The following is a 25,160-nucleotide window of genomic DNA, read 5'->3' as shown; positions in this document are numbered from 1 at the left end:
CTTCTCACAGTTACCTATCTGAGTATTTTTGGAGGGGAATATTAGCAAAGTAATATTACCATAGTAATTCAACTGATGTATATGCTAAAAAGTTTTGCGTAATTAATATACTAGCCTATAGGATAAAGGCACCCCAATATTATGAGGGTGAGGAAGTTAAGATATGTTAAAGGAGGGAAGAGCTATGCATACGTATGCGTGAGGAGGACCATCAAGGCCTATAAAACATCTGGTCTCAGCTCAGATACAGCTGTTGAACTTCATCCACATGCTGGAGTTAGACTAGGATCTGTCTCAACCTTTAGAGCTTTCCCCAAGGATAGAATGATAGAGTGAGTATGTATATGCCTGGCAATGGTGCCAGTTGCTCCAACAGTTTTATATTACATCGTTTTACTTGTTGAGATTGTTTTATTTATTGGACTAATCGTAATCTTAACACTTTTACAGTTACACAAGATCTTCCCTGAGTGTGAGTGTTGCTGTCATGGCTGTGTCCCACCGGGCTCCTAGAGTAATTCTGATAAGAGTGGGCCTGATCTTGAGACAAGAACCTACCAAATTAGAGTCCTAACTGGGCAAACTAAGCCAATAACCTAATCAATGAAAATCAAAAGATCAGGCAACAATATGGAAAAAGCAAAATTCTAACAAGGCCAATGAGTTTTGTGAAGTCCTATGTGTTCCATATGAATTTGCATGCAATAGGATTTGCAGGGAATGGTTTCATCCAGAAGGCTTATCACATGACCAACTGTCACAAATTTTATTATAAAACCAAAACGAAGCTTCAGAATTCAGTCTGAAAAAGTACCTGCTGCTCCAGTGACAGTAAAGGGTTTCACTTTCCATTTTGTTCTAATGTTTATGGGCCCTTGGGGTTAGAGTCCATTCTTTTAAGCTTGCAGAACTATATTTAAGCAGTAGTGTTCCTTGTACAAAATGTTTGCAGGGAGAATGAGCACTGTTTACCTTCTGTAGAGTATATTTAGTATGCTGAGCAACAGAGAAAGCTATTACAATAAAAGAAGCTAAGTGGCCAGCCAATTTTTTCCTTTATTCTCCATCAAAATTATCTGCCAAATCCTGAAGGCCATACTCAGACAAAATGCCCATTGACATTAATGAGTATTTTGCCTGAGTAGATGTCAGGATTTGGACCAACGTTAAAACTTTATGAAGGATGTAGGACTAATTCCACTGAAATATCTTAAGGCTTTACTAACTGCCAGCTAGCAATTTAGTGTGACCTATGGGGAAGCTGAGAGTTTCTGGCACTGAATACAGGCTTTGAGAAATTAAGCAGTTGCTACTAAGTTCCTTTAGAGAAATCTGAAGGATTCTGTTTTAATAAGGGTCTATTTCTGAGATGAATAATTAGTGATAGTAGGGGCCGTATTTTTACAAATGCTGAACACCTCTAGCAACAGTTGAAGTCAATGAGAGTTGTGGATGCTCAGCCCCTCTAAAACTCAGGTCCTGAGGGGTAGATTTGAGTTAAAGGGACAATGGAATCTTTGATAGTGTTTATGGAATTGCGGTGAACAAGGATTTCAGATGTAAGATTTTTATTTTTGTTGTGATTTTCCTTGAGCTACCAATGAGTTGTTTGGTATTATATGCAGTTTCATACTCATTATTGAACTAGTTGTGGGGCTTATTTTACAGAAAGTGTGCATGATCATTTTTGCATTGGGAAGTTAGTTGCTGAGATAGTATGTTATGAAGGGATTTGTTAAAGATCGATGCTTGGTAGAGTCAGGATATAGGGCTGAGGTGATGGGATTTTAAATAAGAGTTGGTTTCTCTGATGATAGTTTGTGTTAATTTCCAATGTGATGTGAGATGTTCTCTGGGCACTTTTCTTTCCCTTGCTTCTTTTTAGGTTGTCTCTCATCACTCTAGCTTCATTGACAGAGAGTGTGAGAAAGTGGTAATGTTCCTCATGTTTCCCTGAATAATGTGTGCGCGCCTCAGTTTCCTCTATGTGTTACTCAAGTATCTAGGTGGTGAGACAAAGGTTTGTGATACTTGCAGAGGCCCCTGGAGGGAAGATGTGACTGCCATCTGGCTGCCTGGGCACAGACAATGGGCGACGCTCTGTATCTTGGCAACTGATAGTCAGGGCCCATCCTCTGTGAGAATCAGCCGGAGGTGTTCGAGGACCAAGTGAGAGGTGGAGGCTAGGTGACCTGTTTCCCCGGGAAAGAGACACAGGAAGGAGGAGGGCAGCTAAGTGTGACTGAGGCTGGACTGCTGGAAGCTGGTCAGTTTCCTGTTGGGACTTGGGGGTGGAAGGGAATCCCTGTGCTCTGGATCCCCCTAAGATGGACTTTGATGAATATTCCTAATTTCTCTGCTGACAAGATCTGTTCTGTGCTGTGTTCCCAATGACTAATAACCCCTTCTGTTTTACCTCACTGGCTGAGAGTCAGTGCTGATTGTGGAGGTGGGGCAGAATTCATATGGCCAGCATTTTTCTGTGCCCCCCACACAGAAAAAGGCAAAAAAAAATCTGATGGGGACATGCGCCTCTTCGCCGGCAGCGCGTCTGTTCCAGCGTGCTTGGAGCAGCCTCAGAGATGGGGGAGGTGGGCTGTGTATATGTGCCTGTGTGGTTGATCACCGGGGGGGGATGCGGGCTGGGCATACATGCGTGCCAACAAGAGAGAGAGAAAGAGAGACTTTGTCCCTCTTGCTTGCTACTGCAGCTTGCTGGCATGGAAAGGTAAGACTTTTTATTGTGCACGATGCAGGCTAGCGGCAGAAATGTAGCAGCTTGCCTGTTAGTTAATTGATCTCATTGTCTGAGGCACAAATGTAGCAACCTGCCTACGTAGTAACATTGTTAATGTTCCTATTGTTAGTTAACTGTTCCCATTCTCCGTCAATTCCCCCAGGATCATAAAACTTGTGAAAATTTTTAGGCCCCTACATTGCCAGAGTAATATAATGGAGCCTTATAAATGACAATAAGGGAATCCTCAGCTAGGAAGATCTATGCTATTTCTCGCTTTTTTCCTGTGCCAAAGTGGTACAATGAGGTTAGACTGCAGCTCAGGATTTATTTTAATTACCCATTTTAAAAAAAAGATTTTGAGGGCAAATAAAACATTTACCAAATCAATAAAAAGTCAGGACAATCAGAACCAAGCACTTCCCAAAGTACCCAGCCAGGACCAGGACAGTGATTAGCAAAAGTGTATGACTTGCATGTGTGAAAGTCTGAGCAATTTAAAATGACATTCTACTTTTTTTTTTTAATGTTTGGTGTTCTGTAATGTAATTTTAATGGACATCCAGGATTATAACTGGAATGCAGGGTATTAGTTACCAAGTGTTTGTAACTTAAGTTTCATGTGTTTAGGAAATGATGGACAGTTATTGTAACTTTTTTCTGTATTGTAATTTAAATAAATGACCAAAACAATTGAAACTGGTGTGATTATATTGCATTATTCTGACAAATAAAATGTGCATCATTTTGCAGAATTTTGAATTTTTTGGCACAGAATCCCCCTAGGAGTATTTAATATTAGGTGGCAAGAGAATTTTTGTCTGACTTGGCTATTATATTGTTTAATCTTTTAAAATGATCAGATGCTTAGGGACATTCATGCTAGATGCATTTTTTATAGATTTAAATACAAATAAATCAAGGCAGCACATGCATCTACCAAAACTTAACTATAAAGCTAATTTCCCAAAATGTAAATAAATAAATGAATATATAGCTCTGCTGTAATAAAGCAGAACTAATGCTGTCGTGTCTCATAATGACAAACTAAATAACCTCCAGTAAACTTCAGGTGCTCCTAGACCACTGACTTAATTTTTCATCCTAATTCATTGTGTCAATGTATTGTAATAGCTAGCAATAACTTTTTCTTAGCTTACTAACCAGACCAGTTAGAGTACCAAATGCAAATAACCACAGATCCTATTGAAAATATAGAAAGTTTTCATATTCCCTCCACTGGGTCTTAAAAGGGGTGGGGGATAGATAGGCCCCATACTAGCAATGGGGGATAGATAGGCCCCATACTGGGAGGTAGCCTGTAGACTCAGTGGCCCGACCCCCACTGCCTCTATTGTCAGGCTTGGATAGGGGAGTTAAAAGGGGAGACTTAGCCCTGTGCAGGACTGACCAGGGAGGAGAACAGAACTCTGCTTCTCTTGATGGGACAGAAGCCTAATTGCAGTCCATAGACTGAGCTGCCTTGCCAGCCAGATGAGCCCCTGTTAGAATGGATGACAAGCACCTACAAGAATCAGCAGACACATGGGCTGTTTGGAGATAAGCCTAAAACAGAAAGACGGGGTTTGTTGGACCACTGTGTTCTGAGTTGTGGGGGGTTTTGTCCCGGATTTCCTTGGACCTTAATACCCTGGAATGGGTAGCAGAGAGGCATGCCTTGATCAGAGGGTCTGTTATCTAGGATCTCACAGAGACAGCCAGAGGTGATGCTAGCCCACTGGGGGCCCTAAGTAGGAATATCCCAACTGAAAAGCACATAATAAAAGCAAATAGGGGCTCCCCTTGAGTGCTTGGGGGCCTAAACAATTGTTTAGTCTGCTTATGCCTAGCCCTGGCTTTGGAGACAGTCACCTACCAGCAGAGACCTGCAGCTGAGTGCGTTGTGCCTTGATGGGCCACAAGAGGTGCCACAAAGGCAACCCATGCAACACAAGGTGTAATTTTGTGTCATATATCAGTTGTCAGTGTTTAGTATGGAATACCTTATCTGTACTACTTGCATATAATTTTTAGCATCATCTTATACAGGTAAAAGATATGTTTAATGAAATTTGTCCATTGAGAGAGAGATAGTAAGAAAGTCAAGGCTTACTGATCAGTTGATAACAGTACATTGATAAACTGATGACATTTTGTTCTAAATTGTAATACAAATGCAGAAATTGCACCTTTGAAGGCTCTAACATTTTCCTGGTACATTGACTCTAAACAGAACCCAAAGTACTTGACCTCTACTAACTGTACAAACTATAAAATTATAATCACCTACCACTATGGATGAGCATCCACCGTTTGGCTGGAATGTGGGAACTGTTTACTGTTTAACAGCAAACCACACAACAATTTAATACAAGAAGTGAAGAATACAGTATCTTACTGAAACCACACAAGGGATTTGGATAGGCAGGCTATAAGTACACAAATTTGAATGTGGGCAATATCCTGTGAAAGCACGATCAATTTTTTAAACTCCACAAGAGCTCAGAATCTTAATTTTCTGTCTCAGATGAAGGCACCCCCTCAGCAGCACAACACTGTGTAGATATATTTTTAAACAGCGACTTTGAAAAAAGAGCACCACGTATTGAATCGACAATAAGCTTTTTTTTTTGTGCGCAGTACCTGGATTTTTCTTAGCGTTTGCCATCTTCTATTACCTGCCTGACGCCACTTAGCTTGTGAGTTATGACAATCAGACAACTGTTAGACTCTTCTTCTAAAATTGATTTAGTTTTAAAAGAGTGGATTAAGTTTTCTTAGGCATAATTTCCATAATTTCTTATCTTTTTTTTTGTTTATGTCATAACTATAAAGGGAAAGGAACAGCCCTCCTGTGTACAATACTATAAAATCCCTCATGGCCAGAGACACCAAAATCCTTTTACCTGTAAAGGGTTAAGAAGCTCAGGAAACCTGGCTAACACCTGACCCAAAGGACCAATAAGGAGATAAGATACTTTCAAATCTTGGTGGGGGGGGGAGTTTTTTGTTTGTGCTCTTTGTTCTGAGGGTTGTTCGCTTTTGGGACTAGGAGGGACCAGACATCAATCCAGGCTCTCCAAATCTTTCTGAACCAGTCTCTCATATTTCAAACTCGTAAGTAACAGCCAGGCAAGGCATATTAGTTTTATTTTTGTTTTCTCAACTTGTAAAGGTTCCTTTTTATCTGAGAGGATTTTACCTCTGTTTGCTGTAACTTTAAACCTAAGGCTAGAGGGGGTTCCTCTGGGCTATATGAATCTGATTACCCTGTAAAGTATTTTCCATCCTAATTTTACAGAGATGATTTTTACCTTTCTTTCTTTAATTAAAAGCTTGATCTTTCCTTGTTTTAAGGTCCAAGGGGACTGGATCTGGACTCACCAGGAATTGTTGGGGGAAAGGAGAGGGGATGGTTAAATTCTCCTGGTGTTAAGATCCAAGGGGTTGGATCGGTGTTCACCAGGAACGTGGTGAAAAAGTCTCTCAACGCTACCCAGGGAGGGGAAGGTTTTGGGAGGAAAGACGGTGTTTTAGACTAAGAAATCTGAATGGTGGCAGCGAAACCAGATCTAAGTTGGTAGTTAAGCTTAGAAATGTTTAGGCAGGTCCCCACATCTGTACCCTAAAGTTCAGAGTGAGGGAGGAACCTTGACAGTTTGTTTCTAGGAGGGTTTTTTGTAAGATTTTCTCATCTGAATGAGATGGAAGTTAGGTATGTAGTTCCCATTTATCTGAATTAAAATTACAGATGTAAAATGCTGACCCTGCAAAGATACCGTGCATCAAAATTAATGGGACTCTGCCTAGGGGCAGAGGTCTGCTTACACATATCCCTTTGCAACACTGGGATTTTAGATTGTAAGCTCTTTGGGACAGAGACAATCTTTTTATCATGTATTTGTATGGAATGGGGCCCCAATCCCAACTGGGGCCAATAGCACCCACAAACACACGCAATACAAATAATACATAATAATAAACCTTTGAGAATCAGGATATGCTTATACCCATGTATGCATAATACTACTTGAACACATATCATATCCAGCTGTGAAAGTGCATGATATTTATTGAAACAGAGTTTTATTTGACAAGCACTAAAGACTTACAGCTTGCGTCAAATATATGCTCCAAGCAATATGTAGTACCTGTTAGCCTTTTTGTGCTAAGTTGCACTTTGACTTCCAGTATATCTTTCCTCATCTTATGATTCGCTTGTCATGTTTCAGAGGGCATCCAGGATGTTCTTAAGAGGTTTTCAGAAACAAATTAGCATGTAAACATTAATAGAGCTAGTGATTAAACAAACTGATGAGTCATAAAACTGTCATTAACCCTGAAACTGTCAGACTTCTTTAATATTTTGATACAAGGCAGGTTTTAATTCCATCTATCAAATGTGTCTTAGTATTTCATTTTAAGATGCCCAAAGTCAGTTCTTGAGAGGCTGGAGATTATGTGAGAGGAATGTTTGATGGCACTTACAAATGCAAATTTGTGCAAAATTGGTGACATTACACCATACTTTTAAATTTTATATATCTACACGACAAATAAGCTCTCCTTGCAAACTCTTAGAGCACATTTTCAAATATGAGTGACTAAAATACTCCACATTTGCATATGTTTATTGGGCATTCGAATGACTTATTTGCACAATTATCCAATCTTCATGCAAAGAGGGTGAAACTCACACTTGTGCAGAGAACCTGTGTATTACTAAAAAGTGACACTTAAACACCCAAAATAGCGCTTGTGGGATTTTAGTGCTGCATACGCCTTGTTCTGATTACCTCTATGGGGCAAATTTCACCCCAAATTCCTATTTGTACACAAATTTTACAGATGCAATTAAATCACTCATGTCTGAAAATGTAGCTTTCCATGTGATGTGTGTGTGCTTGTTTATAATGATTTAGGGCTGGATTTCACTGCGCTTTGGTTTAGACCTTTAATGAATACTCCCATTTAATATACTATACATATATGTTTAAATTTTCAATTTAACAAACACTGAAGCCAAAAAATATTTCATTCTCTGTCAACTTTATTTGTAAACACTTTATTTTGTTCTTATTATAATGCTGCAGGAGCTGCATCTATCTATTGTGACAGCTTTTATTTACTTTCCTATCAGTGCTGTAAACCAGCAACAGCATTGGGAACACAGAAATGGAAAATAAGATACACCAAAGGGCAACAATACCTGACTCATGAAGTCACAGGAAATCAATCATATGAAATAGAACCACCACATTTTAATAGATTTTCCCTTTGAAAGAGATGAAGAGGAAGATATTAGCCGTTATACCATTCAGAAATAATGCACATTCCTGAGAATCAAGGCTTGCACTAATGAATTGCTGTGATAGTGTCTTTGTATACATTCACCGAATCTAGTAACTAGTTGCATTAGGCCTTGGCTACACTGGCACTTTACAGCGCTGCAACTTTCGCGCTCAGGGGTGTGAAAAAACACACCCCTGAGCGCTGCAAGATACAGCGCTGTAAAGCCTCAGTGTAATCAGTGCTGTAGCGCTGGGAGCGCGGCTCCCAGCGCTGCAAGCTACACCCGTAAGGGATGTGGTTTACGTGCAGCGCTGGGAGAGCTCTCTCCCAGTGCTGGCACTCAGACCACACTCACACTTCAAAGCGCTGTTTACCCTCAGTGTCTCCCCCAGCACCAAGCGATGTTCTGGTAGCAGTAATAGTCAGGAGTGTGTTTTTCTAAGTTTGGCAATGAGACTGGGACCTTTCTTTTCGGATGTAGGATGGATGTTGTAAATACTCATGTTTTTTGTGATCTCTATGCTGTACTACTGCACTAAGCTTTACAAGAACCTATAGTCTCTTTGAAAACCAGCAGAAGGTTTCCAGTAGTTGAAAAAGCAATTGCTCACTTAAATGATTTGTAGAAAAATGGCCCCTGGAACTGAAAAAGTTTGTAAACAGTTGTCTTTTTGCATAACAAAAAAAGAAAAATTAGAAATTTATTATATTTTAATTGAAATTTATATTGAAGATATTATCAGCATTACTTACCACTACCTGTTTTTGGGAAACAAAAACATTAGTCAGTGCTTTCAATAATGTTCATGAAAAAATAAACTCTGTGGGTCTATTTTGGAATCTTGCAAAATGAAAACAACTTGAAAGTTTCAATTTTTTTCATGAACTTTATTTTTAAATTTGAACCAGCTGAGATTGCAAGTATGTTCAAAATAAGCTTCCAGTTTGCATCTGCTTGTAATATGAAGTATTGACTGTGCTCTGTGAAGCAATGTGTGAATTTACACATCACCCTAACAGTTGAGAACTGCTCATGCAGTTGCTATAGCTGGACTAGATTTGGGAGAGGAAGCCCTGAGCTCTGGAACTGGTGTTATAAAGCTTGTTTGCTGACCTTTCAAGTGGGTTGTAAGACATCTTTTTATTTCAAGTTTTGGCTTGGCAGTAAATGATTGAGTGTAACAGTTTGTATTTCTGCTTGGGGAGGAGTTTTCTTTTGATGACAGGAAGTTCTTAATTTGTAAGTGATATTAGTGTTTTAAGTTTTCAGAGGCTTGAGATGGATATTTTGTAAGTGCAAATAGCTTTATGAAAGTAATGGGATTTAAATACACCATTCTTTATTTCCTACTTCTTTGTATTCCCTACTCTCACATTCAAAAATAATAATTTTAAGATGTATTTTCAAATATCCCCATGCTTCACCAGTTTTGCAGGTATACACAAGAGACTGTTTGATGACTTACACCCTTTATCACAACTTACTCTGAAATAACTGAGATGAGAATTTACAAAATGGTTTATGGTCATACAAAGTATTGTGAGCTCTCATTAGTGACCACCATGGATGTTGAATATAAAATAAAGCAAAACCACTGGGGTTTAGACTTTTGAATGCTTCCCTTTTACATATGTCGTGAGTTATCTATAAAAAAAAATTCAGATGCCATTATCTAGTTACCTCACAGTTTCATCCTCTTCTGTTTTAAAGTCACCATTGTTCTAAGAAATATAAAACTTGGCTCCAGCTCCTCAGAGATATATATGTGACTAACTCCCGTAGGAATCAGTGGGAGTTAAGCACCTAGGACCTTTGAGGATCTGGATTTTACTGTCATGTATAGTAGTGGAACTCTAATAACCCAAGATTATATACTACAGATAAAACTATGGTGGGCCTGCAATGAATGGACTACTTAGAAATCCTGGAGCTCACCGAAGGCTAATGACATTATTTAACTTCTGCTGTAAATGAGTTCTGAAGAGCAACCACACATCAGTGTACAATCAGTTTGAATGCATCATCTTTGAAACTCAGCTCCACAAATAAAATACAATCCATTTATGCAATGTTCTTGCTTATAGGGACATTTTGTCATCAGAATGCAAAAAAAAAGACATGCTTTAGAGCCATAAAGTGAATATATTTAAAAACTGACAGCTTTCTAGACTGAGAGGATTCTATTTCAATTTAAATGTCAGGCTCCATCAATGGATACAACTAGTTTTAGCTTGAGAAAGATCCTCTTATGATTCCTTTGGGACAGATTTTTAAAAGGCTCAAAAGGCCTCAGTTTTCACACCTATAGTCAACTGGGAATACAAAATTACAGCCATTATTAAATACATGTGTAAACAACAGCAGTTAGATATGTAACATGAAGGTAAAATCAGATTTCTGTTCGTTACAATTTGTGCTAGCAGATAATTGTGCCTGCAGCTCACTGCTGGTACACAAAGAAAAGGGCAGTTTTAAAAGTTTTCACCTTTTCCCATAAGACAGAGGAGAAATCCATGTGGACTCCACAAGAGTTTAAAAGAAAGCAAGTACATAGAACTTTTCACTTAAAATATTAAATGGCAATGAATGACATGCTTACAGTCTGTAAGTAGCTATATGAGAAGATTTCTGATAGGAGAAAGTGACAGAGTCCTGTGGAGATTAACAGACGCATTGAAGCATAAGCTTTCGTGTACATTCATCTGACGAAGTGGGTATTCACCCATGAAAGCTTATGCTCCAATACATCTGTTAATCTATAAGGTGCCACAGGACTCTTTGTTGCTTTTTACAGATCCAGACTAACATGGCTACCCCTTTGATATCTGATAGGAGAAGGCTCTCTAATCTAGCAAGCAGAAGGTATACCAAAATCCAATGGCTGGAAGCTGAAACTAAATAAATAACAAATTAGAAATAAGGTGCAGATTTTAAATGGTGAAGGTGATTAACCATTGGAGCAATTTATCTAGGAATGTGGTGGATTCTTTGTCACTTGAAGTCCTTAAATCAAGGGTATGGCTACACTTACAGTTTTGCAGCGCTGGTAGTTACAGCTGTGTTCGTACAGCTGTGTAGGGCCAGCGCTGCAGTGTGGCCACACTGACAGCTACCAGCGCTGCAGTGTGGCCACATTTGCAGCACTTGCAGCGCTGTTGGGAGTGGTGCATTGTGGGCAGCTATCCCAGCATTCAAGTGGCTGCAATGTGCTTTTCAAAAGAGGGGGGTGGGGTGGAATGTGACAGGGAGCGTGGAGGAGACAGACAGAATGGATTTTTGGAGTTGACACTGTTCTCAGCTCCCTGCCTTGCAAGTTCTAAGGGCTGTGCCTACCTTCAATCATTTTAAAAGTTCTAACTCCCTTCCCCCACTCCTCTCTCATTCACTAAATGCAAATTATGTACTGCTAAATACCCGTCAGACCAGATCAGCAACTGCTGAACACGGACTTCCCCTTCCCCCCCTGCCGTGTGAGAGTGCTGTTTCTCTCTTCAAGCAAACAGCTGTGAATATTCCAAAGTAATTCCCCTGCCTGCCTCCGCTCGCTCAGCAAACAGGAGCTGTGTTTGTTTTTTAAATAAGCAGTTTGGCTGAACTCCGAGCTCTCCCTTTCTTCCGGTTTGTTGTGGACAGGAATTCTGGGATACCTCCTTATACCCCGGAGGTCAATAAAAGTGCTGGTGGGCGTCCACACTTGCTGACCAGCGCTGGATCACCAGCACTGGAATCCCTACACCCGAGGCTCGACGGGATGTACAGCCAGCGCTGCAACCAGGGAGTTGCAGCGCTGGCCGTGCTTTGCAAGTGTGGCCACATCCTAAGTTGCAGCACTGTAACCCCCTCACCAGCACTGCAACTCTCTAGTGTAGCCAAGCCCCAAGATTAGATGTCTTTCAAAAGGATGTACTCTAGCTCAGCTTGAAGTCATGGGCTTGATGCAGGAATCACTGGGTGAAATTCTGTGCCCTGTCTTATGAGAGAAGTCAAACTAGTTGATTATAATGATCCTTCTGGCTATAATATCTATGGATTTCAACTTAACTGCAAATTAAACGACCTAAGACACTACAAAATGAAATACACAAAAGGCCTATTTGTACCTTAGTAAACTACAGAGCTAGGACATATTGTTCTACACTGTGGCATATCATTAAGGTAGCAATACATCAGGTAAAATTCTAAGTTGGTTAGGTGTGCACGTGAGTGTGTGGAAAGATTGATTAGTTCTCTTTGCCTCCTTGTGATCCTGTTCTCAGTTATTCCTAGTAAATTATTCAGAATCAGTCCCTCCATCTCCTATAAAGTGGATTCAACAGTGCAGCCATGCCCTGCACTTGTGGATGGGCATGCAAATCTCAGTACTTGTCTATTCCCATTCCAGATGCTCTGTATGATGTCATCACAGTGGGAGCCCCTGCAGCACATTATCAGGGATTTAAGAATGGTGGTCTCCGGAAACTGTTGAGTAAATTTGAGGCAGAAAGGCGAAAGTAAGTACTTCTATAAATAATGATTATCTGCTAATCAAATAATAAAACAGTCTTATTTGTTAAATGCATAATAGATAGTCTGTTTGGACTAATTAAGGCATCTTTCATGAAACAGTTCATTTATCTTCCCCTCTCCAATAGATTGCTTTGAATTTGTTTGGGATATTTTATTTATAGCAAGATTTATTTTTTAATTCTGGACTCAACTTTAAAGACCTTATAATGTTTTCTCTCTCTATTCCAGGGATCCTAAGGAATATTTAAGCTTAGAAACATGTTGTTAAGAAAGTGCTTTATGCTAAGTGGAGAGTAATTGTAGCTATATTCCAATGTAGTTTCTTGTAATAGTTACATGTATCATGTCTATAGATAGCATTTTCCTTTTTTCAGAGCACTACAGAAATGTTAAATAATCTTCTAAAGTCCCCTGTGAAGTAGGTAAGAAAATATTATTATTCCCATTCTGCAAAATGGGAAGCAGATTCAGAGGGAGAAAAAAAAGCTTTATTATAGCCCCAGTTCTGCAAAAGCACTTATGCACATTCAAAATTACACTTAATATTTTGTTGACTAAGCATGGGATTATGCATGTGCTGTGTGGGCCCTTCAGAAGCTCTGAGCAATTGCAGCTCCCCCTGAATTCAACTGTAGTTGTTAGTTCTCTGTGCTTTTGAAATTCAGGCCTTCAATGACTAGGCCAAGCCTATACAGTCAATAAGTGGCACTTGGATTAGAACTCGAGGTACTGACTCCCACTGGCATGCTCATTACTCTAGATCCCCATGATTCTCCATAGAAGAGAAATTACCTCTTCAATCCAATGCTCAGCAAAGTTTATTATTATTAACAGTATCACAAAGAATAAAACAGGAGGTGATACAGATTAACTATTTATTTCAGTCTTACTTAGAAAAGGTTTTGCATTAACCCCTCAATGCACACAGCTTGCATTTTCTCTAGTCATCTATCAGTACAGAATGCATTTTAAGCTCTCAGCAGGAACTCCACACCTACCTCTCTGATGCCAAAGGAGTAAAGTGAAATGCAATATATCTAGTTTTGAAGGCAAGTGAATGACTGAGCTACTAGTTCATAATAATTCTAAAGCAGCGCCAAGGGGTAGTGCTAGAAATGGCTAGCTCACGCATATCTGACACTTAAAAAACTATTATTTCTTTACTATTTTAAGTTGCATAGATGTAAAAATCTTAAGGATAAAATTTCCCTGGACTGTTTACAGACAAGAAAGCTTGAAAATGTAATGTAAATATCATTCAGTATTAGAGATTTTCATGGAGTGGACTTGGTGCTGAGAGTTATTTAATGTTCTGTTGCCAGTGAATGGCTATACATACAGAAGGCTGACCCCCTTCTCTCCCAAGAGTGGGGAGGTAAATGAAATTTACTTTCACAAAAACAAAACAAATAATCATATAATGACATTTTATAAAGCAATTCTTCTAAAAAGCCCTCCAAAATTTGTGCCTGAAAAGTGCATCACTTGCAAAACCTGTGTTTGTGTGAAAACTTGTGTATGCAAACAATACTTTGCACTATTATAGTGCCTTCTATCAGAGGATCTCAAAGGACTTTACACAGATTAATGTATTAACCCTTTCAACATTACCGAAACCTGGTGGAATAGTACTCATGACTGGAGCACGGGTATTGAAGGCTATGTGCTGTTTAGAAAAGACAGGAAGAAAGGCAAAGGTGGTGGAGTAGCCTTGTACATCAATGATGAAATTAAATGTAGCGAAATAAGAAGCGATGGAATGGACAAGACAGAGTCTGTCTGGGCAAAAATCTCGCTGGGTAAAAAAGCAACTAGAGCATCCCCTGAGATAGTGCTTGGGGTGTGCTACAGACCGCCGGGATCGGATTGGGATATGGATAGAGACCTCTTTAATGTCTTTAATGAAGTAAACACAAAGGGGAAATGTGTGATTATGGGGGACTTCAACTTCCCGGATATAGACTGGAGGACGAGTTCTTGCAAGAATAATAGGGGTCAGATTTTTCTGGATGTGATAGCGGATGGATTTCTTCATCAAGTAGTTGAAGCACCTACCAGAGGGGATGCCATTTTAGATTTGGTGTTGGTGAGCAGTGAGGACCTCGTAGAAGAAATGGTGGTAGGGGACAACCTTGGTTCGAGTGATCATGAGCTGATTCAGTTCAAACTAGATGGAAGGATAAACAAATATAGATCTGGGATTAGGATTTTTGACTTCTCGAGGGCTAATTTTAAAGAGTTAAGGAAATTAGTTAGGGAAGTGGATTGGATGGAGGAATTAGTGGATTTAAATGTGGAGGAGGCCTGGAATTACTTTAAGTCGCAGCTGCGGAGACTGTCGGAAGCCTGCATCCCGAGAAAGGGGAAAAAAACCATGGGCAGGAGTTGTAGGCCAAACTGGATGAGCAAACAACTCAGAGAGGGGATTCGACAAAAGCAGAAAGCTTACAGGGAGTGGAAGGAAGGCAGGATCAGTAAGGAAAGCTACCTTGCTGAGGTCAGAACATGTAGGGATAAAGTGAGGAAGGCTAAAAGCCACGTTGAACTGGAACTTGCAAAGGGAATCAAAACCAATAGTAAAAGGTTCTACAGCCACATAAATAAGAAGAAAACAAAGACAGAAGAAGTGGGGCCGCTATACACTGAGGATGGAATGGAGGTTAAGGATAACCTAGGCATGGCCCAACATCTAAACAAGTACTTTGCCTCAGTTTTTAATAAGACTAGTGAGGAACCTTGCGATGATGGAGAGATGATAAACGGGAATGTGGATATGGAAGTGGATATTACGGCAACTGAGGTAGAGGCCGTACTTGAACAGCTCGATGGGACGAAGTCGGAGGGCCCGGACAATCTCCGTCCGAGGATATTAAAGGAACTGGCGCGTGAAATTGCGAGCCCGTTAGCGATAATTTTTAAGCAATCGATAAACTCGGGGGTTGTGCCGTATGACTGGAGGATTGCTAATGTAGTTCCTATTTTTAAGAAAGGGAATAAGAGCGATCCGGGTAATTATAGGCCTGTTAGCTTGACGTCTGTAGTATGTAAGGTCTTGGAAAAAATTTTAAGGGAGAAAGTAGTTAAGGACATAGAGGTCAATGGTAATTGGGACGAATTGCAACACGGATTTACTAAAGGTAGATCGTGCCAAACCAATCTGATCTCCTTCTTTGAGAAGGTGACGGATTACTTAGATAAAGGAAATGCGGTAGATATAATTTACCTGGATTTCAGTAAGGCGTTCGACACGGTTCCGCACGGGGAGCTGTTAGTTAAATTGGAAAAGATGGGAGTGAATATGAAAGTTGTAAGGTGGATAAGGAACTGGTTAAAGGGGAGACTCCAGAGGGTCGTATTGAAAGGTGAACTGTCGGGCTGGAAGGAGGTCACCAGTGGAGTCCCTCAAGGATCGGTTTTGGGACCGATCTTATTTAACCTTTTTATTACTGACCTTGGCACAAAGAGCGGGAATGTGCTAATAAAGTTTGCGGATGACACGAAGCTGGGGGGTATTGCTAACACGGAGAAGGACAGGGATACTATTCAGGAAGATCTGAACCACCTTGTAAACTGGAGTAATAGGAATAGGATGAAATACAACAGTGAAAAGTGCAAGGTCATGCATTTAGGAATTAATAATAAGAATTTTGGATATACGTTGGGGGCGCATCAGTTGGAAGCGACGGAGGAGGAGAAGGACCTTGGGGTACTGGTTGATAGCAGGATGACTATGAGTCGCCAATGTGATACGGCTGTTAAAAAAGCAAATGCGATTTTGGGATGCATCAGGCGGGGGATTTCCTGCAAGGACAAGGAGGTGTTAGTACCGTTATATAAGGCGTTGGTGAGACCCCATCTGGAATACTGTGTGCAGTTCTGGTGTCCCATGTTCAAGAAGGATGAATTCAAACTGGAACAGGTTCAGAGACGGGCTACGAGGATGATCCGAGGAATGGAAAAACTGCCTTATGAAAGGAGACTCAAAGAGCTTGGCTTGTTTAGCCTGGCCAAAAGGAGGCTGAGGGGGGATATGCTCGCTCTATATAAATATATCAAGGGGGTTAACGTTAGGGAGGGAGAGGAATTATTTAAGTTTAGTACTAATGTAGGCACGAGGACGAATGGGTATAAACTGGATATTAGGAAGTTTAGACTTGAAATTAGACGAAGGTTTCTGACCATTAGGGGAGTGAAGTTCTGGAATAGCCTTCCGAGGGAAGTAGTAGGGGCAAAAGACTTTCCTGGCTTTAAGACAAAGCTTGATAAGTATATGGAGGGGATGTTATGATAGGATCGTTAATTTGGGCAATTGATCTTGAATTACCGCCAGACAGGTCTGCTCAATGGTCTGCGGGGAGATGTTGGATGCGATGGGTACTGAGTTGCTGCGGAGAATTCCTTCTTGGGTGCTGGCTGGTGACTCTTGCCCACATGCTCAGGGTTTAGCTGATCGCCATATTTGGGGTCGGGAAGGAATTTTCCTCCAGGGCGGATTGGCAGGTGCCCTGGAGGTTTTTCGCCTTCCCCTGCAGCGTGGGGCACGGGTCGCTTGCTGGTGGTTTCCCTGCAGCTTGAGGTCTTCAAACCATTTTTGAGGATTTCAATAACTCGGTCCTGGGATAGGGGTTGTTATAAAATTGGATGGGTGGGGTTCTGTGGCCTGCCTTGTGCAGGAGGTCAGACTAGATGATCAGATTGGTCCCTTCTGACCTATGAGTCTATGAGTCTATAACATACATTTGTAGTTTCATATGTGTTTTATGGATGGAAAAACTAAAGCACAGAGACATTAAGGCCAGTGTTTTTGAAGTTGGAAGCCTAAAGTTACCTAAAGAGACAGTTACCTATGTATGTTAATTTCAGTAAGAACAGTTAGTGCTGAGCACCTTTGATAACCAGCCAGTTATTTAGCTGCCTAACTTTAGTCTCCCATATTTGAAAATTTTAACCTAAATGACTTCCCCAAAGTCTTACCAAAAGTGTGTGTCAAATTCAGGATTACTGTCCAGTTCTTGACCACCCAAATCTTTTGCTTTCCCTTTTGTGCATTCATATGCCAGTGTGCAAATGTGGATATTACATATACAGATGAAAGTGCATGCTATTTTTAAAGACCATTTTTGAAAATTTGGCCTTTTAACATTAATATGTTTTGGGGAAAGCTTTCCCTTGTGGTAGTGAAGACAAAAGACAGTGAAGTGTATGTCATGTTTTTCTTTCTGGCCACTGTTAAGGAAGATATCTACTCCCCAAGTATGATTCTGCCTTCCAAAGCATGGCTTGTTTGATAGGAATGTGACTTTCACCTCTACATTCACTTTGAGCTGCCACTCTCCCTCCTACGACCCCTCCTATTTTTCCTAGTGAACATGTTGCGCCTGCATTTTATTTCAAAGCTAAGAAGGATGATAGGAGGTTCCTGAGATGTGCAATATGCCCCTAGCTATCAGAATCACATCTTACGAAACGTTTAAATTTTAACATTTATTTTACACATTCTTGACCTAGTTGAAATATAGCTTCTTGAAGCTAGTTGAAATATACAAGAAACTATTCCAACATTGAAGTTTCCATTACAGGACACTCTTTGCTTCAGGAGTAGCTTGCTATCTCACCTTCAAAGCAATTTCAGTGTCCCATAGAGAGAGCAGACATATATTGACAGTTATGTTTAGTGCTCTCTGTGTCTGATTTATTTAACAAGTACACTGAATTTGTTTACATATGTAAATGATTGAACAATATTTTAAAATGTGTGTAAGTTGTATTTGCTAGTATATTTCATAAATTGAGTTTAATTATTCAAATTACTTGCTATTAGAATTATTTGCATTTGTATTGATCCTTTCATTGAGAAGCATCTCAAAGAACATCCCCTTTTTGGTCTATCTTCTCTACTCCCATGCTTGCTGCTTCTTATTCTGTCTGTTCTTTCCAAATACCTATCAAGACTCAGAAACACATCTCATTTCCTCCACCCTTTCCACTCTTTCATTGTGCCTTTTACCTTAGTACAAGCTCCAAAAATAATTGCCTGCAGGGATCTTAGGCAAGAAAGTCTGTTTTTTCCCCTTGCAGGCCTGAGGGAAGGGAGCTGCAGCAGTGATTCCTCTTCTCTCCCCTCTCTAGGGCCCTGGTCTAGGGGGGAATGTGGCAGCTTTTACACAAGCACAATAGCGCTCCACAAATATATAGGGCAGGAAATTAACAATATATCCACCTGAAATTGCAGAGTGAATTTAGGGAGGCAGAAAGTAATTACCCAAATTGGAAGTGCGTGGGATAACGTGGCTAATGCACGTTTTTGTGGCAAAGCCCTATAGGGTCATCAGTGACCGTAAGTGGTCAGCACCTAGGATTTACATCCTGTTTATTCGGGATTCAGGGAAAAGTGCCATGTAAAGAAGATGCATGATCCCTCTTGGAGCTCCCAGGGTGTGTGTACATCCTGCACCTTCCCTTAGAAAGGGGCAGTGTGCCTCCCACTCCATGCTTGGCTGGTGTAGTAGGGAAGTAGGAGTCAGTGGAGCCATGGCCCCACTTTCTCCACTCTCTGGCCCCTCTGTGGGATGTCTTGTGCCCCTGGTTTGGTGATGGGAGGGAGCAGTTCCTGTACTCAAGGACTGTAATTGTGTCTGGCCCTTGCAAGAGAGCCTCCTCCTGGAACTTCCATGCTTGTATCTGGAGTTGGAAACTGACAGTAAGGTGTGTGTCAAAAGACTGAAAGCAGCAAGGGGACTGGCAGCCACCTCTTATTTACTACAAAGGGCCAGATCCCACAGTTCTCTCTCCCTGCTCCATCCTCTAAAGTCTACAGAAGCCCAGAGCCTGAAATGTGCTGCTCTCCATGGGGCCAGTTTCCGGATATGTGCATAGATATGTCTGTGAGGTAGTACAGGTTTGAGCTTTGACTGCCTTTTGCTACTGAGGTGCTGCAAGGTACCACAGACTGTAAGTGTGGCTTCCGGTAGATCCCAGGTGCTAGATGGGATGAAGGTACAATGAACCCGCAGCCAACCCTGAAAGGACAATTCCTTCCCCCACATGAAACAGGCCCTTTGCACATGGGTCCCCAACTGGGAAGAAGCAAAACCTCCAAAATCCACAGCTCCCCAGCTTCACCTACTTGAGGAAATAGTGAAGGGAAAACTGCCAGGGGAAATTCACTGATTTTTGTCCTCCTTCTTTGGTCCCCTGCAGGTTTTTCTTTGGGAAGCAATGAAATGGTCCTAAAATAATCTCCCATATCTTAATATTCAAGGCAAAGAAATACTTTAGATAGGTAACTTTTGAAAGCAAAAGGGAATATTTGAAAGAAACTTTCTGATTCTTACTAGGGAGAAAATTCTTTTACTGTCCTGAAGATGACTTTATTTTGTATGCATGTTTACTTGGCTGCATGCAGTTGCTGTGAGTACACTTAGCATTTCCACGGGCAGCTTAAAATGTTCTGTTTTTACAAAGAGAGCACCTTTTTGAAGCTTGGTTGAGAGAAAAAGTGACACCTGGCGATATCAGGCAGCATGTAAAGTGAACAGATAAAAATGCAGCTATAGCATCTGTTTCCTCTAGGCTAACTGTGCTGAAGACTTAAAGAGATGTGGAAGAGATTACCTCCCATGTCAACCTGGGAAGGTTCCCTGTAGCCTTCTAGGCAACATTGTCATTGCATACAACAGGAGCGCCTAATATGTTTTTGACCCCATTTGATTATTAATACAGCTTATTGAAATATCCAACAATATCAGCATACTAAAAATTGTGCAAAACTTCGACTGGGTGTCTTGACTTTGATTCAAATCCACCCCTGCAGTAGAAATGGTAAGAGGTAGAGTTAACTGATACCAAGGTTATGCTCCATCTACTACAGTTTGTGAGGCATAATTGCATTTTTAATTGTCAAACCAAACAATGAATATAAAATTCATTGCAAGAAAGTTTACCAAGGCAAAAAAAATAATAGTTCTATATCATTTGGAAGACTGGTTAAAGGAACTTGAAAACGTATGGAATTCATTTTCACCAAGAGGAAGTATCAGAGGTACTGTGGAGTCCTATTATAAAGAACACTATTTTTGTAGCTCTTATTGTGATCATTATAACCAAATGGTCAGTACATCCAGATACTTAAAACAATGAATTTTCTAAATAAAGAACTTACAAAATAAAAAACAAAAATTGATCTTGTAAGATTTTTGTGGGTATTTGATCCCAAGACAGGTTAGTCAGGTTCTAACTGGCTCAAGCTAGCATTTCAATAATCTATACATTTCTTTACCTGAAACTGAATGACATTTAAAAAGCTCCTATCGCTAGAAACATCAGACATCCACAGAATGACCTCTGATCAGCACAGGTAAACACCTCAGCACCAATTAGAATAATTATGAAGTAATTTTTAATCTATATGGACAGATAAGCACTAACCCCAAAATCTCCTGTATTAATGACAGAAGTGTTTTGCTGTGATGTCTAAAAAGTAGGACATACAGAAGTTTCATATTATTCTTGATTGGGGGGAGGGATCTCTTTACTTTCTGTAAGGTGGACATCTGGGCTGTATTAATAATCTCTAGATAGCATATTTATTTATTTTAAATGTTTTTATGTGCAGGGTTTGTTTTTTTAAGCAACTCTAGTTTCTAGCAGAACGAGAAAGAAAATCAATTGTTCAGGCTCAATCTTCTGTTGTTCTGCTAATACAGACTGCTTCATCTTCCAGTAAATGGAAAGACCTGTCTTTTCACCAATCTAGGTGGCAGAGTAAACTATTATTTTTAGAACCAAATTGTTCAGGAACATGAAGTTAGATATGCTATACATGATATTGATGTAATGCTTCAGTGCTTTAAATGTTCATCAATCATTTTCAAGATACACCAAGGACTTTTTTCTTCTTATTTAAAAGCTAATTTGGTGCTATGTGCTTCAGCCAAAACACATAGGCTTGTAATTATAAGACCTTTAATGCTCCACTGCTAACCATCAGGAAAACAGAGGTGCCCCAGAAGCTGCATTAGGTTCTGTGATTTGTTTGGAGGGTTTTTTTCCTGCCAGCTTTTAACAAGGACCTTGAAATATTTCTAGTCTTCATTAAAATAAACTTGAAGCTGAAAAAGCATTGAAACGATTTTTAAAAGAGCTATAATCAGTGGTGAGCTGGAGCTGGTTCGCAAGAACCAGGTGTTAAATTTAGAAATCTGTGTAGAACCATTTGCTAAAGGGGTGCGATGGCGCAGCTTCCCCGGGGGTGGGGGGGCAATATAAAGGGCCTAGGGCTCCCAGCAGGGGCTGTAGCCTCAGGCCCTTTAAATTGCCTCCAGGGCCCCACTGCTGGAGCCCTGGGGTAGGGCTGCAGGGCTCTGGAGGCTGTTTAAAAAGTCCGGGGCTCCCCTGCTTCTACCGCCCCAGCCCTTTAAATAGCCGCCAGAGCCCCGCTACCACTCCAGGGATCCTCCGGCTAGTTAAAGGACCGAGGCGGTAGAAGCAGGAGAACCCCGACCCTTTAAATAGCCCCCAGAGCCCTTGGATAGCAGGGGGCTTCAGGGGCTATTTAAAAGGCCAGGGCTCCAGGTGCCTCTGCCACCCTAGTCTTTTAAATAGCCTCCAGAGCCCTGCTGCTTCCCCAGGGCTCCGGCAGCTATTTAAAGGGCCGGGTCAGTAAAAGCAGGGGAGCCTTGGCCCTCTAAATAGCCCCCAGAGCCCCAGGCTGCTACTGCTACCCCAGTAGGGGAGGAGGGGAAGGAGAAACTTGCAGGTTCTGAGGGGAGCAGTCGGTGGCAGGACGTGGGTTGGGATCGGATGGGTGGGGATGGGGCTTGTACTGTACTCACTGCGCAGTTCCCTACTGGGTCTTCGGTGGCACTTCGGTGGTGGTGGGGTCTTCACTCACTCTGGGTGAAGGACCTGCCACCGAAAATCCGGAGTGAAGACCCCCCCGCCGCCAAAGTGCCACCAAGAACCTAGTAGGGAACCGGTTCTTAGAATTTCGGGAGCTCATCACTGGCTATAATTATTTGATATGGGTTTAAATTGTCTAAACAGACGCTTTTTTATTAAACAGAGTCCATATCTTTGACCGAGGTGAGTTTCTTCAATAATGTACTCATTACCAGGGGTTTCATTAAAACAAAAATCTTCAGAGTACCTATTACCTGTATCTCATAACCTTCAACCCATTTCCACTCTCTGAGATTCTGAAATGGTAATGTTTCACAGAAACCCCCAGTCATGTTGAAATAATAATGACTTGTGTTTGATCTAATTGTAGCCTTTATTTTCAAAGGGAAATCACAGCCTGTCACACATAGCACTTTTCAGGGAGACATTACTCTTTGTTCACTTTCCCTCTCTTTGTGTATGTGCCTGAGGGGAGGGGAGAGAGAGAGACATGAACATTTTTTCAGTGTCCATAAAATTAATGTATCAGATTCACTGGAAATTCTACCAGAAAACCTTGGCAGCTTGCCAAATCATTCATTTGGTATGTAAAAATCTTATCAAAATATTTTTCTGTGTACTAGATTCTATGGGCCAGATTGTCCCAGGCACTTCTACAGGTGTGTGTATCAGAGAAGGGATAACACTCTTACACAAGGGCCATGAATGGTTACAACCTCTATGCTTGGGAGAGAACAGGGACTGCTGCCTTTGGCAGACCTATTGATGCATTCTCCCTCAAAGGGATAGGAGAGTGACTTGAAGGAGGTGAAGCTATGGCTCTGTTCTGTCTTCTGCGCCAGCACAAAGAGCAGGCAGGGAGAGGAGAGAGCACTGCTTCATCATAAACGCAGCAATAGCAGGCACGCTTCCCCTAAAAGTAGTGCAATTCCACACTTTCCCAGTAAAGGACTTTACCAAAATGGCACAATTTAACTCCCTGCTTTGGGTTGAAGTGCAAGCACAATATTTTTCTCCTGAGAACTGTGCTAGTTACTATGGACCAGATTCTCCCCTGTGTTAGGGCATTTTGCACCATTCAACAGCAATCCTAAAGTTGAATTACTGGGCTGAGAGGATCTCCCCAAGAGGCAAAACCATGGTAGTGTAGAGCCACCAAAGTGGTTCCTATGCCGCTATTACTGCAGCCCAGCTGAGACTGCTGTATAGGGCTGGGGAAAGAGAGTATACCCAGGATGGTCCTAATCTTAGTTGCTGATTGGCTGCCACAAGCAGCTTAGGGCCATTGACAGCTGAGGGTACTTAGAACAGCCAGCAAGCTGACCTGAGTTATGCTGGGAACTGGGATGGAAGAGTGCACAAAAGCAAGCTAGGCACACTAACATCTCCAAGCTGCAAAATCTGGCCTTGGCTGTAGCTGAGGATCATGGCCTGTGATGATGTCTTAAGTACAGATAGATTAGATATAATATAGAATTTTACTTTTTTTAATTTATGAAGTGATATAGCTGTGTTGGTCTCAGGATATCAGAGAGAGAAGGTGAGGGAGGTAGTATCTTTTGTTGGACCAACTTCAGTTGGTGAGAGAGACAAAGCTCTTCTTCAGTTTGATTTAGTATTCTGGACTGGAGTGTTTAAAAAAGGCCTAAGGAGCTTAGTTGCACAGCTCCCTGTGAAATTCAGTGGGGAAGCTGGGTGCACAACTCCCAAAAGTTTGATTCAGAATCCCAGGTGAGTGGATTAAGAATATAAGAATGGCCACACTGGGTCAGACCATAGGTCCATCTAACCCTGTATCCTATATTCCAAAAGTGGCAAGTGCTAGGTGCCCCAGAGGGAATAAACAGGTAATCAACAAGTGATCCATTCCGTGTCACTCATTCCCAGCTTCTGGCAAACAGAAGCTAGAGACACTATCCTTGACCATCCTGGCTAATAGCCATCGATGGATCTGTCCTCTGGGAATTTATCTAGTTCTTTTTTGAAGATTCAGATTTATTTCCTGGATGCAATAAGTTTGCCATATTTTTTTCAATTTAATTTTCCTCATAACTTTTCATATTAGAAATTGTATCCATGAAACTATGTGATGTTTAAACAATAATCCACTGGCTAGGTAGACAGAGTGATATATGCATGTGTATTTGTTCACAGTTATTTTGTGAAGGATGTTTTTCTTCCAGTGTGCACTTTATCAGTTCTGCATTTTAACATCAGCAGTTATTACTGTGGGAAACACTGGATCAAATGTTCATTATTAAAAGATTTTAACCCTCTTGCAGATGGTGGCAATTTAACTCAATTACAAAAATGAGTCAGTTAACAGCAGGAGTAGAGTTGGAGTTACATGGAGTGCCATTAAGAACTAGACATTTAGCATATTGCAGTACTTCTTGCCAAACAAACTGTGTTAACTTAGAGTTAAGAGTGCTGAAGTAATTAATAGAACCTTTATTCAAATTGTATTACTACTACGTTGCCATTAAAAATAATCTAAAAACTGAAATGATAAGGTAATCTGCATATAATTGATTATCAGCAATACTATTATGTGAAAGTTATGTTATACATTCCAATAAACTGTTTTACTCTAACCCAGAAGACATAATTATAGTCTCTCTTTCAACATATACATCACTAATTATATACTTTATATGTCAGGGGTATATTTTTACATTGCATCTGATTTCACATGCAGGAGCTACAACATTTCCTCTCCCCAGT

At 40.8% G+C, this 25,160-nt stretch overlaps 1 protein-coding gene across 1 annotated transcript in view; it reads left to right on the top strand.

Annotated features, from left to right (window-relative positions):
- INPP4B (inositol polyphosphate-4-phosphatase type II B) overlaps window positions 1-25,160 on the top strand; it is a 508,181-nt gene that overhangs the window by 351,878 nt on the left and 131,143 nt on the right. Inside the window, exon 16 of the mRNA XM_050946302.1 lies at window positions 12,412-12,520. Coding sequence (XP_050802259.1) covers window positions 12,412-12,520 — 109 coding nt within the window. The remainder of the gene's footprint in view (window positions 1-12,411; window positions 12,521-25,160) is intronic.

Source organism: Gopherus flavomarginatus, chromosome 3, assembly GCF_025201925.1.
Source record: "Gopherus flavomarginatus isolate rGopFla2 chromosome 3, rGopFla2.mat.asm, whole genome shotgun sequence".
Taxonomy (NCBI): domain Eukaryota; kingdom Metazoa; phylum Chordata; order Testudines; family Testudinidae; genus Gopherus; species Gopherus flavomarginatus.
The sequence above is the reverse complement of the archived record's forward strand: the minus strand, read 5'-3'. Positions and strand labels throughout refer to the sequence as shown.